The 15,549-nt window shown below is 42.5% G+C and overlaps 1 protein-coding gene across 3 annotated transcripts in view; it reads right to left on the minus strand.

The window, feature by feature from the left end:
* MYLK (myosin light chain kinase) overlaps window positions 1-15,549 on the minus strand; it is a 337,126-nt gene that overhangs the window by 160,911 nt on the left and 160,666 nt on the right. For all 3 annotated transcript variants that reach the window (XM_006137678.4, XM_075933132.1, XM_006137677.4), the window contains exons 4-9: window positions 14,142-14,190; window positions 11,555-11,720; window positions 10,000-10,165; window positions 4,998-5,034; window positions 2,343-2,920; window positions 580-783 (exon numbers count right to left, since the gene is read on the minus strand). In XM_006137678.4, coding sequence (XP_006137740.2) covers window positions 580-783; window positions 2,343-2,920; window positions 4,998-5,034; window positions 10,000-10,165; window positions 11,555-11,720; window positions 14,142-14,190 — 1,200 coding nt within the window. The remainder of the gene's footprint in view (window positions 1-579; window positions 784-2,342; window positions 2,921-4,997; window positions 5,035-9,999; window positions 10,166-11,554; window positions 11,721-14,141; window positions 14,191-15,549) is intronic.

Here is a 15,549-nt window from a genome sequence, read left to right on the forward strand (position 1 = left end):
TATTCAATGGTTTCAAGCTCAAAAATGGAATTAAATCAGAGTGTTTTACTATGTAATTCTCATTCCACACCTTTCTTAGTTTTTGTACCACACAAAAGTGTTAAGAGGATCAATTAGCATGCAGAAAGCATTTCAGAAATGCAAAGCATTATGTAAGTATTAAACAACTTCCTACAGAGTGACACGCAGAAGGTGCAAACCCCTTTGGGCAGCGCCTCTGCTCTCTTCCTCATTCATATTACATTATTTTATTAAAAATAGCTGTAGAACCCCAAACCAAGATAAGGATACCTCCCCCCATGTAACAGGCACTTTACTGACACAGTGAGGAACAATCACTGCCCGGAAGAGCTTACAAGAGAGAAGACAAAGGGTAAAAAAGTGGGGGGTAGGGGACAGAGAAGTAAAAGGATTTGCACATTATCACACACCAAGCTGGTGGCAGAGCAGAGCTGGGAATTAAAAGGCCTATTTATGAATTAATTTTAATAGAATTTTTGCAGCCAAATCTCTTAAGTAGCTTTGAAAATCCCATCCTTAGTTCTTAAAGTTCATTTTGGTTTATCCTAATTTACTTACTTTTTACATTTAACACCCAGCTGGTGGAAGTTCTACCCCTGGGGTTGAAGGCTGTGCAGCTATAGGACCCACTGTCTTCCAAGCGGGCTTTCATCAAGCACAAGCAATGAGTTTCATCCTCTTCATATATTTGGATGCCAGCTCTTCCTTTTGCAGGGGCTCCTTCTTTGAACCATTCAACATCTGGTTTTGGTTTTCCTGAAACTAGATGATGGAAAGATGGAGCATTGGGGCAAGGGCCATGAAAGGTACTTCCCCATTATGATACATCTTCACCTTGCCTATAATATTTTTTTACCAATGCAATAGACATTATAAAATATTGTTGCTACATGGTTACTGCTCATCTTTTTTCACCTATCACAGTCCCTTAAAGAGACAAAGACAACTTGAAAAAAATCACATGGACTTTGGTTTAAATCCCCAGCTTCATTAGCTATTTCGGTACACTACATTTGCATCCCTATCTCAAGACGTACCCTCTTATAGTCACTTGTCTCTAAAGACCTGATCGAAAGTACCCTGAAATCAGTGGAAAGATACCCTTTTACTTCTGTAGGCTATGAAAGAGGATTTGTCCTGTTTGCTCCAATGTTATTTAAGCTCCTAATTTTGATAGAAGTAAGTGGAGGATAGGAACCTAAATGCCTTTGAGGATCTGGGCCTCAGTGCTTCTATAAAATAGAGATAACATTTTCCTCCCCCACAGGAGTCTTGTGATACTTCACGAGTTAATGCTTAGAGAAGGTGTTAAAGAAGTGCTTAGCATTCATATACTATGAAAATAAGATATTCATGAACCCCTTTGGAGTATCTTCTCCACTCCTGACTCATTGGGAGGGTAATATAAAATGTATTTCTTTCCAGACCGAGGAAGACACTTTAAGAAAGGATATCAACTACTAGATTTTTTCCCGCCTAAAAATGTAAAGCCATTTCTCTCTTTTAAAGGGAACTATCTGATGTGCAAATGTTATACTAAAATACCAAAAAATGCTTCAAAATTATTTTCCACTCAATACGATAAAAAAAGCAAGTTCCTCATTTTCCTCAAAGAAGGGATTCAAATGTTACCTGTGATATGTAGCTATAAACCTCCTCATAGCCCCTTTCTTTTCTGAGAGGTTAAAATCAGATCCATTTCTGAACACGAGGAAACACTTTATTATGACCTTCTGGACTTAAATCATTAGAAACACTTGACTAAACCCCAGGGGCTAAATTGACCAGTGAGGCTGAGCCCTATGTGCGGAAAGGGGGGAGGGAAAGCAGTGCAAGTCCATTGCAATTCTTTCTCTGCTCTTGCTCCAGGGGGCAGTAACTTACTACAACACTGAAAAAGGTGCAGCTTATTTATCCTCTTGTGCCAATTCAGCACCATAGGTCAGCATGCTGGAGAAGGGGACAGAAGCAAAAATTTGCTGATAGGACAGGATAAGGAGGGTGTGAGCGCTGGGCACACAGCCCAGCAGGGAGCCCTAGGGCAGCCATGCAGGAGAGTGGCCTCAGGTTCCTACCCTCCCACTTTTACCTCTATACCGATCTAGCCCTGTATAGAAATCACAGAGACAGAAACAAACACAGTGGTGTGCAGCGGAATAAGAGTTTTGCTGATCTGAGTGTGGAGGGCCACAGAAGAGTTGTTTTAAGAATGGTTGAAGAAGGAGGAGAATCCTGCTCTGAAGAATGAAATATTTCCTCATTCTCCCATCTACAGCAACAGAGGCTTATGCACTGGGCTCTTCGAGTTGTCATCCCTTTACCTTTGCTTCTGAATTTGACCTCCTGGCCTTCTAATGCTTCCTGGCTTTGTGGACGGCTTTCAAATCGTGGAGGGAATCCCTGAAGCTCTCTCTTCTCCTCTATTGTGCTCTTCCTTGTTCCAACTCTGTTTTCTGCTTCTCTGCTCCTTGGACCAGCTTGTCTGATGAGAGAAGCAGTCTGTCGAGTTGTCGTCAGGGCCTGTGGGGCCCCTTTCCTGTCCTCATCTTGTCCAGTAGAAGTGGCCATGGATTCTGCCTTTGGTTCTGATTGCAGTTTTATGGTTTGCAGCGTTATGGTGCTAGACGTTTTCTGTAGACCCTGAGATCCCCTCACTTCTCGTTTAGGTTCCTGAGTGTGTTCTGTGTTGGTTTCTCTGAGCGGTTGTTGTCTATTATCCTTGGCTTCTTTGGAAGAGATAGAAGAGGCTTCTTTCTTCACTGCTGTTCTCTCTTTGGTTTCAACTGTGAGGTTAGTGCTGCTGGATTTCAGTTCCTTAGCAATCCCGTTGCTAGTTGCCAGCTTGAATTCTGAATTTTCATGATCTTTGGTTGCAGTAGAAGTTGATTTTGTTGGAGTGCTGAAGGGAAATAGTTTATTTAGTGATATAATCCACGGCTTATAATAACTAATACTTAAACAGCACTTCTAGCTTCAGGGAACCTTGCAAACAATTCACAGTTTGTAAGGTTAGAAGGGATCATTGTGATCATTTAGTCTGACCTCCTGTATAAAACAGGCCACAAGCCATAGTGGAATCAATTCCTGTTAACTAGTTAACCCCGACAAAACCCCTGTGAGATAAATAAATATATTATTAGCCACTATCAGTTAAAGAGTGACTCGGTGTCAAAACCTGGATTACAAAGCAGGAGTTGCTGGATGCCATTGTTTTTCTCAGGCATTCTTTTACATGATATGGACCAGATTTTGATCTCTCACACACTGTCTGAAATTCACAATTCACACCATACACATTAATAGAGTGACAGAGGCGTAAAACCAGTTAGTGTGAACAGAATCAGGCCACATATATAAATGACTGAAAACACTGTATTAGTACCAGTTAACTATTTTCACATTATTATTATTATGATTAAAAAAAGGGTAAAACATTTTTAAAATGCCTAAGTGCTTTGGAAACCCAATTTTTATGAGACTTAGGCTTGTAAGTCCCCAAGTCTCTTGAAAATAGGACTATGGGTTGCTTGCAAGTCACTTAGGCACTTCTTAAAAAAATGTATCGTAGTGCCTGGGGGCCTCAGTTGGGCTGAATAAATAACTATGTATGAGGCTTGCATTTACAATTATACAATGTTATGGTTTTCAAAACTTATCAGTTGTCCTATTAATAGGACACAAAGGAAGGGGGAGCTCTCCTTGAGACCATAGGACATTGCAAGCTCTGGCTCTTGAGTAGCTCAATGTCACTGTTAAAACACATGATCAGGAGAAGCTTAGGCCTTCAGCCCTCAGTTTTGGCCTAGTTCTGCTTCCAGCAAAGCTGAGCACTTTTGAAAATCCTACTCCAGATGCTTCAAGCTCAAGAGCTAGAGGGTATGTCCAATAAACTAACGCAGTCCTAGAGAATTTCATGAAGCAATCTTGCACATCCTCCCTAACAGATTATAACTTTCAATTCAGACATTTTTCTATTAAAATTCTTTTTCTTCTAAAAGAAAATATTTCTTCCAGATTTCAACTTGTCAGAAAAAATTGACAGAATGTTTTTAATTTCTTATACCTTTTTCACAGAAAATATTTATCATTCTAACCATTCTAAAATCCTGATATTTTATGTGAATGACTTAGAAGCACACCATGTACTTGCATATGGAAAAAGCACAGGTATTCTATATTCACTGTTTGCAGTGGTTATCTGAAAGATGCCTATAAATCTTCTAGACTACTTTGAAATTCTTAATCATTTCTAGAATTCCAACCTTCCTTTACACTTCGGCAGACATAGTAAACATAAAATTAGTCCACAATTGTTTAGTTCCAATAATTTGTTTCCCAGAAAGACTAAAATCTCCAGAGGTTTTCTAAACGTATGAAAATAGACCCATTTCTTACTCATCTACTTTCAGTTTTCAACTCATGCAGTACAGTGCTTTTAAGAAAGATCTGTTCCATACTAACATGATGTATGCAAGTGTTCTGAGCATGAATGAGGGGACAGCTCAGAGCAAGCATCCTCCTGTTTCATCACATACAGATACTGTAGCCACTCCATATTTGGAATTCTTCCTTGAAGACAATCTACATAGTGAGGCAAGGTATGGATGCTTGCAGCTCCTGTTGGTTGCGCATCACTGGTCCCAGGAAACAGTGTCCCTGTTCCCACTGTCCAGGAACAGCGATCCACAGCCAACAGGAGCTGCAAGCACCCTTGTCTGTGGAGGCGCATATAAATATAGCCTCAGCAGCCCATTGGGGCTAACCCTGGTGAACTGTCACTGTCTTATTGCCCACCCCTCCATTCGAAGATAATCTATCCCCAAATAAAATTCCCTTCTAATCCCCAGTAGTTAGAGTTGATTTGGCATGAAGGTGAGTTTCTCTTTCAATGGAGTCTCATGCTGCAGTTTCAAAATCGTTGCATGTTGCATTTTAAATGATTGGAAAAGGAAAAATATATTGAATGGAAAACATACCATAGTGAATGAACATACAGGTCTGTCTTATCTGAACCTGAAATAAAAATAATTAACATATTAAATACCAATCTTGGACATTTCAAAATAATGCTTTAGGCAAATCTTATATTTTGGAGAGTATCTCCTTTTTTTTTGGTATGGGAGCCAAATTATAGTTTTCCACCAGAGGAAAGCTGATATGGACCTAAATCATACCTACTTTTTGTTGAGTCACTAGACCACAACAGATTCATGGACACATCTTGCATCCCAATCACAAATGTTGACTGCTTAAATGAAATGGTAAGCGGTCTTGGCTCAATTTAAAATATTCCTGAATCTAGCAACTGCAAAGTGCACGGAAAACTAAAGGGCTTAGTCAGACTTGTTCTGGGTTAGAAAAGGCAGGCATGTATGATGATCCAGCTGGAGGTAACTCACTAATCCTTAATGAAACTTCAGAGATGATGTGGACCTGGGCAGGCCATGCAACCTCTTTATTCAACCCAATAAGTGTGATTACAAAGATGCTGAATCAGGGTTCTTGCTGTAAACTATGCTCAGCAACAAATTCTTGATTAAGCTTTAACTAACTAGTGCAGATTAACATGTTAAATGCAAAGTCAAACAATGGCATAAAAATGAAATTAACATATTGTCTCACTTTTGGAAGAAAATTCGGGCATGGAAGCTCACAAAGGCCTTACAGTGAATCCAGGCATTCAAATTGCTCAGTGTAGGTTACAGCCCAAAACAGAGATTTATTCTTCTTATTTTAAAAGATCCCAATTATTTCAGGTCATTTAGTCTAGTTACAGCTGCCCCTGCATAGATATGCCAGCAGGAAGAGGTCCTTCCACGTATATGCAAACAGCAATGACAGCAAAGAAAGGGCACCAATTAGTGATGCATGCAGTACTCTCTATACTACAAGGTGACCAGATCTGTAAAGTGAGCAACCAGGACAGCAGTCCAGGGAAGGAGGGCAGCATAAGGAGTAGTTTCGGGTCTCAACACAAGAAAGTACTTTAGCATTTGCAAGCATGTGCTTAAAGTCCTATTTAATTTTATGCATGTTTAAGTGTTGCCCTGAATCATGTCTGGGTAAAGTGCAAGGAAGTTTGCAGAGATGGGTTTCAGAACTAGTGGTGGGAGGGGGAGGGAGTTTACTGGGATGCAAAACAGAACAGGTATTCAGTATGTCTCAGATCAAGGAAGTAGGGGAGTGTCCCTTGAGGATCATATGAATTCAAGCAGCTTTTTGTCAACATCAGTATCTGAGACAGCTCATCCAGATGACCAGTCTTCAAGGAATTATAAAAACCAGGACAAAACAACTTTGTATATAAAATTAATGTGGCCACAGAGAATCTTTGGGGGAAGGGACAGAGAACATCCCCTGACACCAGGGATATGTTCTTTCCCTGAAAGGCCCTCTGAATCTACCAATTAATTTAACCGTGTACTACTTCCTCCTGGACAACTTTATCTCCCAAACAAAGGCTTTTTCTTTGCCTTTGAAACACAGGAGCATAATCTCTCTCATGTGATCAAGATTCAGGAGCTTTTATTGTCATTCTGTCTTTTCCATGTCCATGCAAATCTCCGGCAGGGCTGAATACTCTGGTGTAGACATGCAAATTATTAAATAAATAAATAAATAAATAAATAGTAAATGTGTCAGAATCTGACCTGGGACATTCAGTCCATATACACTCACTTCATCATGCATACTGTACTTTTGGTCTCTTCTTTGTGTATTTTGTAACACTGAATTCAAGAGGTTAAAATGAGGGGGAAGGGCTAGGAGACAGGGACTTGGCCGTGGAACTTTCTGCCAATCGAGAGTTAACTTTCTCTTTGTTGAGTTAAATATACTGACAGACTCAAAGAACTCAATGTAAGACAAGTTTTCTAATCCTGTAATTGTTCCTGTGGCTCTTCTCTGAACCCGCTCCCATTTCTTAACCTCTTCTTTGATCACCAGAACTGGACGGTAGTCTAAAAAAGTGTTTGCAGCATTCAGTTTTCCAAGCTTCATTCTCAATAGGCTCAGATTAGCATTTTAATAAAAGTGCACCACCATTTGTTCTGGGAGATCCAGATTCTGATCTTGAACATATAGTGGTTGGAAGCATCAGAGAGGCATATTCAGCCTCTGAAGGGCAATGTTTTCCATTCTATGTACAGCAGCAGCAGGTTTCAAGCTGAACTACTGTGTTATAGGCCTGTGCGAGTAATATACTGGCAAATGGGCTCTCTCTAGTGCAGTGTTTCTCAAAGTGGTCCCACTCTGAGAAAGCTGCTATTGGGCCTCCAGTTTGTTTCCTTACCAGCTCCACAGCCATGGAGCCTCCTTGCAGCTCCAATTGGCTCCAGTTCACCATTTACTGCCAATGGGAACTGTGGGAGGCAGCGGCCTGAGTCACGGCCCCCAGCTGCAAATGATGAATTGCAGCCAATGGGAGCAAGTAAGTAAACAAATCCCAGCAGCTTGGTACCAGCTTTCTCAGAGTTGGTGTGTGGACCACTTTGACAAACACTGCTGTAGTGGCTGGCGCCAGTGGTTACACAGCATTCCTTTGGGTCAAGTGCTACATGCTTGAGTGCAATCCTCATTGCCATTGTACACATATAACCCTGTTGGCTTCACAAAACGGCTCCCCACATGGGACACAGACTTCTGTGGATCTCAGATGATTGTAGTAAGCTGGTGTAATAGGAGTGTGTGTAATGTATTGGCTTTGTGCACGTAGGTGGCCCAGCAAAAGCTTACTTCTTTCTCAGGGTATGTCTACACTACCACCCTAGTTCGAACTAGGGTGGTAATGTAGGCATACCACACTTGCAAATGAAGCCCGGGATTTGAATTTCCCGGGCTTCATTTGCATAAGCCGGCCGGTGCCATTTTTAAATGCCGGCTTGTTCGAACCCCGTGCCGCGCGGCTACACGTAGCACGGGCTAGATATTCCGAACTATCTGTACGCCTCATTCCACGAGGCGTACAGATAGTTCGGAATGGCTTGCTAGTTCGAACTATCTAGCCCGTGCCGCGTGTAGCCGCGCGGCACGGGGTTCGAACAAGCCGGCATTTAAAAATGGCGCCGGCCGGCTTATGCAAATGAAGCCCGGGAAATTCAAATCCCGGGCTTCATTTGCAAGTGCGGTATGCCTACATTACCCCGCTAGTTCGAATTAGCGGGGTAGTGTAGACATACCCTCAGTGATAAAGGACTTCTAAGGTAGCTAAAGGGACAGAGGCTTATGCTTTTGGTGTTGGTGAACAAGAATGAGAAGCATCAACCCAGAAAATCTAATTATATATTTTAAAAATGTGCAATTACCTACCTGTCTGTCTGAGTCTATTTGTTTAAGAGCTCCCCCCAAATGGTAGAGCTAGTACCACCAAATTTGGTATGCAGCTTCCTCTTCTCTTGGCTTAAAGAAAATTCAGGGTTTGGTTGGGTCAGGAAAACGGGATCTGCCTAGAATGGGATTGTTTTCTACAACATGGAAAGGGAGAGGGCTGGTCCAATGGACACTATACTGCAGAGTGATCGCTGGAGGCAGCTATACCACCAAGAGAGTGGCCATCTGGGACTGGGGCTTGTCATCTTGCCTGCTGGAGTGGGGGGAAAGCCCTGCCAGTCAGCAGCCCTGTTCCCCTTGGAGGAGCTGCAGCCTACCCTCCTCCCTCCATACCACTGGGCCACCCAGCACGTCCACTGCCTGGCTGGCCTGCGAACATACCCCTTTTAATCCCCCAGGTCAAGTCGGGAGCGCCACTGAAACCAGCCTGTGTGGCCCACCCTCTTGATCCCTGGACCAGGCCCAGTATCCTGGACTGGAACATGCCAGTGGGGACAGCCTGTGTGTTCTCCCCACCCACTTTGGACCAGGACTGGGGAGTACTGGTGGGGTTGGCCTACCTACACTCTCCACTCCGGGCCCCCTCTGCTCTAGGCCAGGCTCAGGGAGCTCTGGAGGGGCTGGCCTGCAAAGCCCTCCCTGCCCCACCCCTCTTCCCTGAACCCAGCACAGCCCCTGAGAACAAGCCAGAGGGTGGGGTGCGTGGTCCCCACTACCCTACCCCCCCCCCCCCCGTTGAGGAGCCAACAGCTACCCTTACCACGTGCTCATCTCCCCTCCCCCTCCACTGGGCTCTCCCTCCTCCTCACCCACTGCCCTGATTCTTGTACCCTCCCCAACACATGCCCTGAGACCTTCCTCAACCCCCCCAACTACTGCACCCCCCCACACCTGCAGTGTCTTGCCCTGAGCCCCCCACATCCCCAAGATCCTGCCTTGATTCCTGAGCCCTCCACACTACCAGCCCTCTGCCCTGAAGGACCCAGGCAATGCTGGGTAAGTTTTCTAGTAGCTATATATGTCATGACATATGTGGCATACACACATGCATTTTTATCTCTTCCTCTGCTGGTTTGGGCAAGCTCCTTAACTTCCCCATGTCTCTGCCCCTCCCTGTGCATATTGGTATAATATCATAGATATTGGTTTATTATTATTATTATTATTATTATTATTAATGTTTTACTACTCAAAAGGGAATTGTGAAGATTAATATGCATATAGTGCATGGGAAGAATAAAGCGTGAAAATAATGCTGCACACAATTAACTATCATGGTAAAACGATTTCCCCTTTCCCCCAAATGAGGCACTCTCTTATGGGATGATTAATTTCACATGTAGAATTTCTACTTGCTGAAATTAGAATTTGGATTAAAATATATCAAATTCCAAAGTGGCAAAAGTAAAGCGAAATGCTAGGTCCTCTGGGAAGCAATATGAGAACATTTGACACTTGCTGCAATTGCACACAATGCAAGATTTTTAGTTGTAGCACTGTGCTGCAGGGTTTGAATGAAAATATCATTCCACACAAAGGGGGGGAATAGGAGACCTTAGGGAGTGGGAATGAGACCTTGCTGAAAGCAGTTATCTAAGAACGGCTTGTAATGCACTTGTGTTATTCCCAATTCATCTCTGTTTGTCATACCTTGAACCATGAGTTCTGCAGACACAGATGCCTTCCCAGCGCTATTCGTCACTGTGCAAGTATACGTTCCAGCATCAGCCAGACGAACATTTTGAATTTCCAAGAACTGGATGCCTGCTTTCTCAAACATGTTGAAATGATCTTTTTGCTGCAACTGGATATCACCCTGCATGAATCACAAAACAGCCCCATAAGTGAGACAGTGATGGAAATAAGCAGCTTGTGGTAAAAGACCAGTCTATTGTCCCATGTTGTTCTTTCCACCTAGGTCTCAGCCAAATACCCTCTGTGGCTAGTACCCAGCCAGTAAAAACAAACATTTGGGGTTCAAAGACATTATAATTCAAATCTGCACAAAATTGCTTTTCCTGATTTTGCCAACTCTTTAATTCTATTCTGACTTATCATCATTCGCATTACTAACTTTAGAACATAAACTTTACTGTGTAGGCAATTGAAGGAGTAAAAACATTTTATTTCTTTTTGTGAGAGATCAACATCACATTTTAAAATTGTAGTGAGAGAGAGAGAGAGAGAGAGAGAGACTTTGAAGCCAATTCTCCATAGCGTTATTGCCCTTGTATGCTGCTCTGCATAAAGGGGGTGGGCCAGAAATGGTCCCCAGGAAATATCCCACCTAACAATAAGGCATCCACAAACGGCTCTAATACATTCATTCTGAAAACTGGGCATTTCTGTACTACAAATAAATATTATTATTGATTTATGACAGTGTTTCTCAAAGTGGTCTGCTGATCCACTCTGAGAAACCTGCTAACTGGCCACTCGGCTTCGTTTATTTACCAGCTTCGCAGCCACAGAGCCTCATGGCTCCCATTAGCTCTGGTTCACTGTTTGCAGCCAAGGGGATCCGTGGGAAGTGGCGTGGGCCAGTGTCGCAGCGGCACTTCAAAGGGGTAGCAGATTGCAGAGCTGGGGATCAGCTGGGTAGTGCAACTGATCCTCGGCTCCATGTTGCGCTGCCCCTTTGAGGTGCCAGCTGATCCCGGACTCCCACAGTACAGCCCCACTGAAATGCCACAGCTGTGTTTCAAAGAGGCAGCTGCACTGGCCCTGGGGTGAGCTGAGGACTCCAGCAGATCCCAGGCTTCCGCAACGCTGCCCCTTTGAAATGCTGCTGCAGCATTTCAAAAGAGCAGCACACAAGATTAATTTTTTAATTTTAATTTTTTTAATCGCTTGAAAGCCCTAATACTAACCATAACTACAAAGTTAAGATATAATAACTATTTACAAACTTCCTTTACAGGTTATGCATGAAGTGAAGGAGGGCACAGTTCTGATTTAGGTCTTTCAATGGTAAGAAGGATCTGGAAAGGTGTCAACCCAAACTGCCCCTCATACCCTCAGCTGGGAGCACAAGGAACTCTATGCTGTGTATGCTGGTCAACTGATGCTACTTTCAAGAATTTCAGGACACGGGTACGTGACATGCACATATGCAGAAAACACAAAGAAGAACACACAGACTTCATCCTCCTATGATTGAAGCTCTCAGGCAAAACAAGGATATTATCCCCTCCGGAAATCATACCTTAAACCAAGTTATTTGAGGCTGTGGTCGTCCTGTTATTTTACAGGAAAATTTGCCTGTTTGGCCTTCACGCACGATGACTCTGTTGGGTTTAGTAGCAAACTTTGGTGGACTCTCTCCCCAGATGCTTGGTCTGTTCTCTACCGATGGAACAGAAAATCTGCCCCTGGGAAAGGTAATAAACATCTTGACTTAGAGGAATTGTGACCTTTTGTTCTGATTTGAGCACACTCCAGAAAGCATTTTAGAACAGTGGTCTGTCAATTGTTAAATAGTGCACATGGTAACCAACACTGAGTTACAAAGATACGAACATAAAAATCACAATTTCTGGCCAGTACAGAAATCAGATGTAAGCAACATATAGCCACAGTAAGGAACAAAATGCTGAGGAATAATGTGGCATCCATCAAAAGCCCACATGTTAGAGACCACTGCTCTCAACTTCTCATGCAACTGGGCACTATTCTTCTATTGCCCTTATCCAATGAACATACAATAAGCACTATTACAGCTTCACAGCTTTTTTAAAAAAACATAATTCTGGTTGCTTATAACCAAAGCTGGGCAAACTACTCGCAGTGAACAAAATATACACTTAAATCAGTCATTTTCTCCAATCTGTGAATTGTCTGCCAACAGATATAGATTTACCCATATTTGTCAGCTGTCCACAATTATTCTCCAAATATTTTACCTGTTGATGAGTGGGATCATCACAAAAATCACTTGTGGTTATGTATGTTATTTACTTTTCACCACTATTTTAATACATGTGCTTAAAATTCACTATTTTAGCAAATGTTTCTGCCAGGAAATTTATTCACCAGAAGTGAACATAAAAATGGCACCAACTAAAGACAGAAAATGAATTTAGAAGTTCAAATTAATGATAATAACTTAACAGGAATGACCCAGCTTTGCTTATAAAGATGAGATAGCTGTGGAAAAAAGTGCTTTTCTATGGAAGTGATACTTCAACACTGAGTGAGAACAGTCAGTCAGCCACATAACTTTGGAATACAGGACAATATTGTAAGCAAGACAGAATAAGTGCAATTTGTATGCCTATTAATGTCAAAAGAAGATCTCTGAATAGAGCCACGGAAAAATCAAGCCACACACATTAGCAGATGATAGTAGCTGGTGATTTCTTTTAGCCTTGTATTTCTGGCAAACCAAAACACTTTCGGGGCACTTGTTTTCTACACAGCATCTTACCCACATGCAAATGAGATGTGTCAATACCTCCCTTTTTCTGTAAGGTATCAGCATACTAATTACAGACCTCACAGCCTCAGTTCAAGGAGTTGCCAAGATATGATGATGGCGAAATGGGCTACTCCAGGATTCTGAGTAAGACAAGACCATGATGGAGCGGATTTAAACAAGAGAAAAGGAACACGGGCAATATTTGGACAAGAGTAGAGCCTTACAATAAGGAGGAAGGCTAATGCTTAGTAATGAGGGGCACTTAGTTCAGTTCCCAAATTTAGAGGGAATGCATGTGTACAAGCGCATACATACATGGACACTCAGTTGTATGCATACATACTGATAACATCCAAAGATATTATTACCGCCACTAGTTTACTAGACATGCATACACTCCCTTCCTAAGTTTTACAAAACCCAATACAAATAGTTATATTTTTATTATTTTCCTTTTAAAAAATAACTCAAGAGTATTGTGTATTTAAATCTTTCCATAATTGCAAATTCTGAAACTCTAAACAGGAGTAAAACATGGGGATAAAAAACCCAGGAAGATGAATCTTTTAATAATCCTATTGAAATCCATTGGATTAGATTAGATATTTAGATAGACAGAGCTAAATGACAATATGACTGGCTTTCCTTAGTAGGACTATTTGGCACGTGCACATTCCCTGAGCATGTCTGCAATACAAGTAACAGCATAAAAGAACCTAACCAGTCACTTTCCCTTGCTCGACTAATCTATTTTCATTGCTGTAATAATCTGCAAAATCCAAAAATTAAATAAATAGGATTCATAGTGTCCTCTCTGCCCACCCACATTGGCAGGCCTGGCCCCCATTTTAAAAATAGGAAAACCATGGCACTGCAGTGTGAGGTATCCAGAAGGCCGCACAGGAACAGAACCCAGGTCTGTCTCTGAAACAAAAAACAGGACTATGTAGCACTTTAAAGACTAACAAGATGGTTTATTAGGTGATGAGCTTTCGTGGGCCAGAACCACTTCTTGTTAGTCTTTAAAGTGCTACATAGTCCTGTTTTTTTGTTTCAGCTACACCAGACTAACGCGGCTACATTTCTATCACAGGTCTGTGTCGTGTGCTTTAACAAGACCATCCCTTCCTCCATTACTCAAGCCTCTGATGGTAGAAGAGAATGCTGCAGAGGTCATTATATGCTTTTTTAATATGGTCAGACTTTATTAGGGGCTAAGTGGAAATCAAACCTACTTCAATAAGCCCTTAAAATAAAACTAAGCAGTAGTACTAGACAGCAAAGTCACTTGAGAAAAAAAAAAATCTAGTCTATCTACAACCTTCACCACCAGACTTTGTGTTTTAAAGAATTCCATGGACCCTAGAATTCTTACCTAAGGGTTTTGGCACTGGACGGCAAGCTGTATTTCTTCAAGGAGTTTCCTGTATGTCACAGAAAGATAACAAGTTAAACACTTACATGGTTATTAGGTACTACAGATCACGCCTGTGTAAGTATTGTATTAATTTCTCCTGCTTTCAAACAAGGATCATAAAAATTAGAGGTGGAAGACACCTACAGTATAAGTTGTTTTATCCACAACCTAACCAATATGGGAGGACTATGTTTAGTTCAGATATGTGTTAAATATTACCTAGATTTGGGTTCCAGACAGAACTCCAATCTAACCATCCCTGAGTTTTAGGAATTTATTAACCTACTCTCCAGACATTGTAACTCAGATCACAAAGACCCCTGGATACTAGTAATTCAGGGTATGTCTACACTGCCACCCTAGCAGTGGGCCTAGAAGGACAACCATAGCACAAGAGAAGCGAGCACTCCGTAAAGCCAGAGTTGCAAAAGCTGCAACAGTGGTGCCCACACATGTCTGCCCGACATGTGGTAGAACATTCCGTGCCCGTATCGGCCTTATCAGCCATTTGCGGACACACCATGGACAGTCCATAACCTGTTAGATGTCAAGGTCCTCTTCGAATACGATGGACGAACAACAACACTGCCACCCTAGTTCGAACCAGGGTGGCTAATGTAGGCATTCGAACTTGCAAATGAATCCCGGGATTTAAATATCCCGGGCTTCATTTGCATGTTCCCGGGCGGGCACCATTTTTAAATGCCCATAGTTCAAACTACCTGCCTGTGGCTACACATGGCACGGACTAGGTAGTTCGAATTAAAGCTCCTAATTTGAACTACTGTTATTCCTCCTGCAAGGAGGTTTAATAGTAGTTCAAATTAGAAGCTTTAATTCAAACTACCTAGTCCGTGCCGCGTGTAGCCGCGGGCAGGTAGTTTGAACTATGGGCATTTAAAAATGGTGCCCGCCCGGGAACATGCAAATGAAGCCCGGGCTATTTAAATCCCGGGATTCATTTGCAAGTTCGAATGCCTACGTTAGCCATCCTGGTTCGAACTAGGGTGGCAGTGTAGTCATACCCTCATATTGTCTAATGAGTAGAGAACAAGACTTTCACCTGCACAGTAGCCCAATGGAGAAGGCATCAACTACAAGTCTAGAGTTCCAAGATCTGGATTCTGTTCTCAGCTCTGACATTGGCTTATTGAAGGGGTGGGCAATAATTTTTTTACTGGGGGCCACTTCAGAAATTTTTGAAATGGGCCTGGGCCACTCCGGAAGGAGCAGGGCCAGGATACTTCCCTGCTTCCCCATCCAAAGACCATGGTTGGTCTGGCAGTGGGGGAGTGCTGAAGTCCAAACGTTCCCCCTAGGTGCGCATGTTCCTGGGGTGGGAGGAGACTTCGTGTGTTCCCCCTTC

This window comes from Pelodiscus sinensis, chromosome 7 (genome assembly GCF_049634645.1).
Source record: "Pelodiscus sinensis isolate JC-2024 chromosome 7, ASM4963464v1, whole genome shotgun sequence".
NCBI classification, from domain to species: domain Eukaryota; kingdom Metazoa; phylum Chordata; order Testudines; family Trionychidae; genus Pelodiscus; species Pelodiscus sinensis.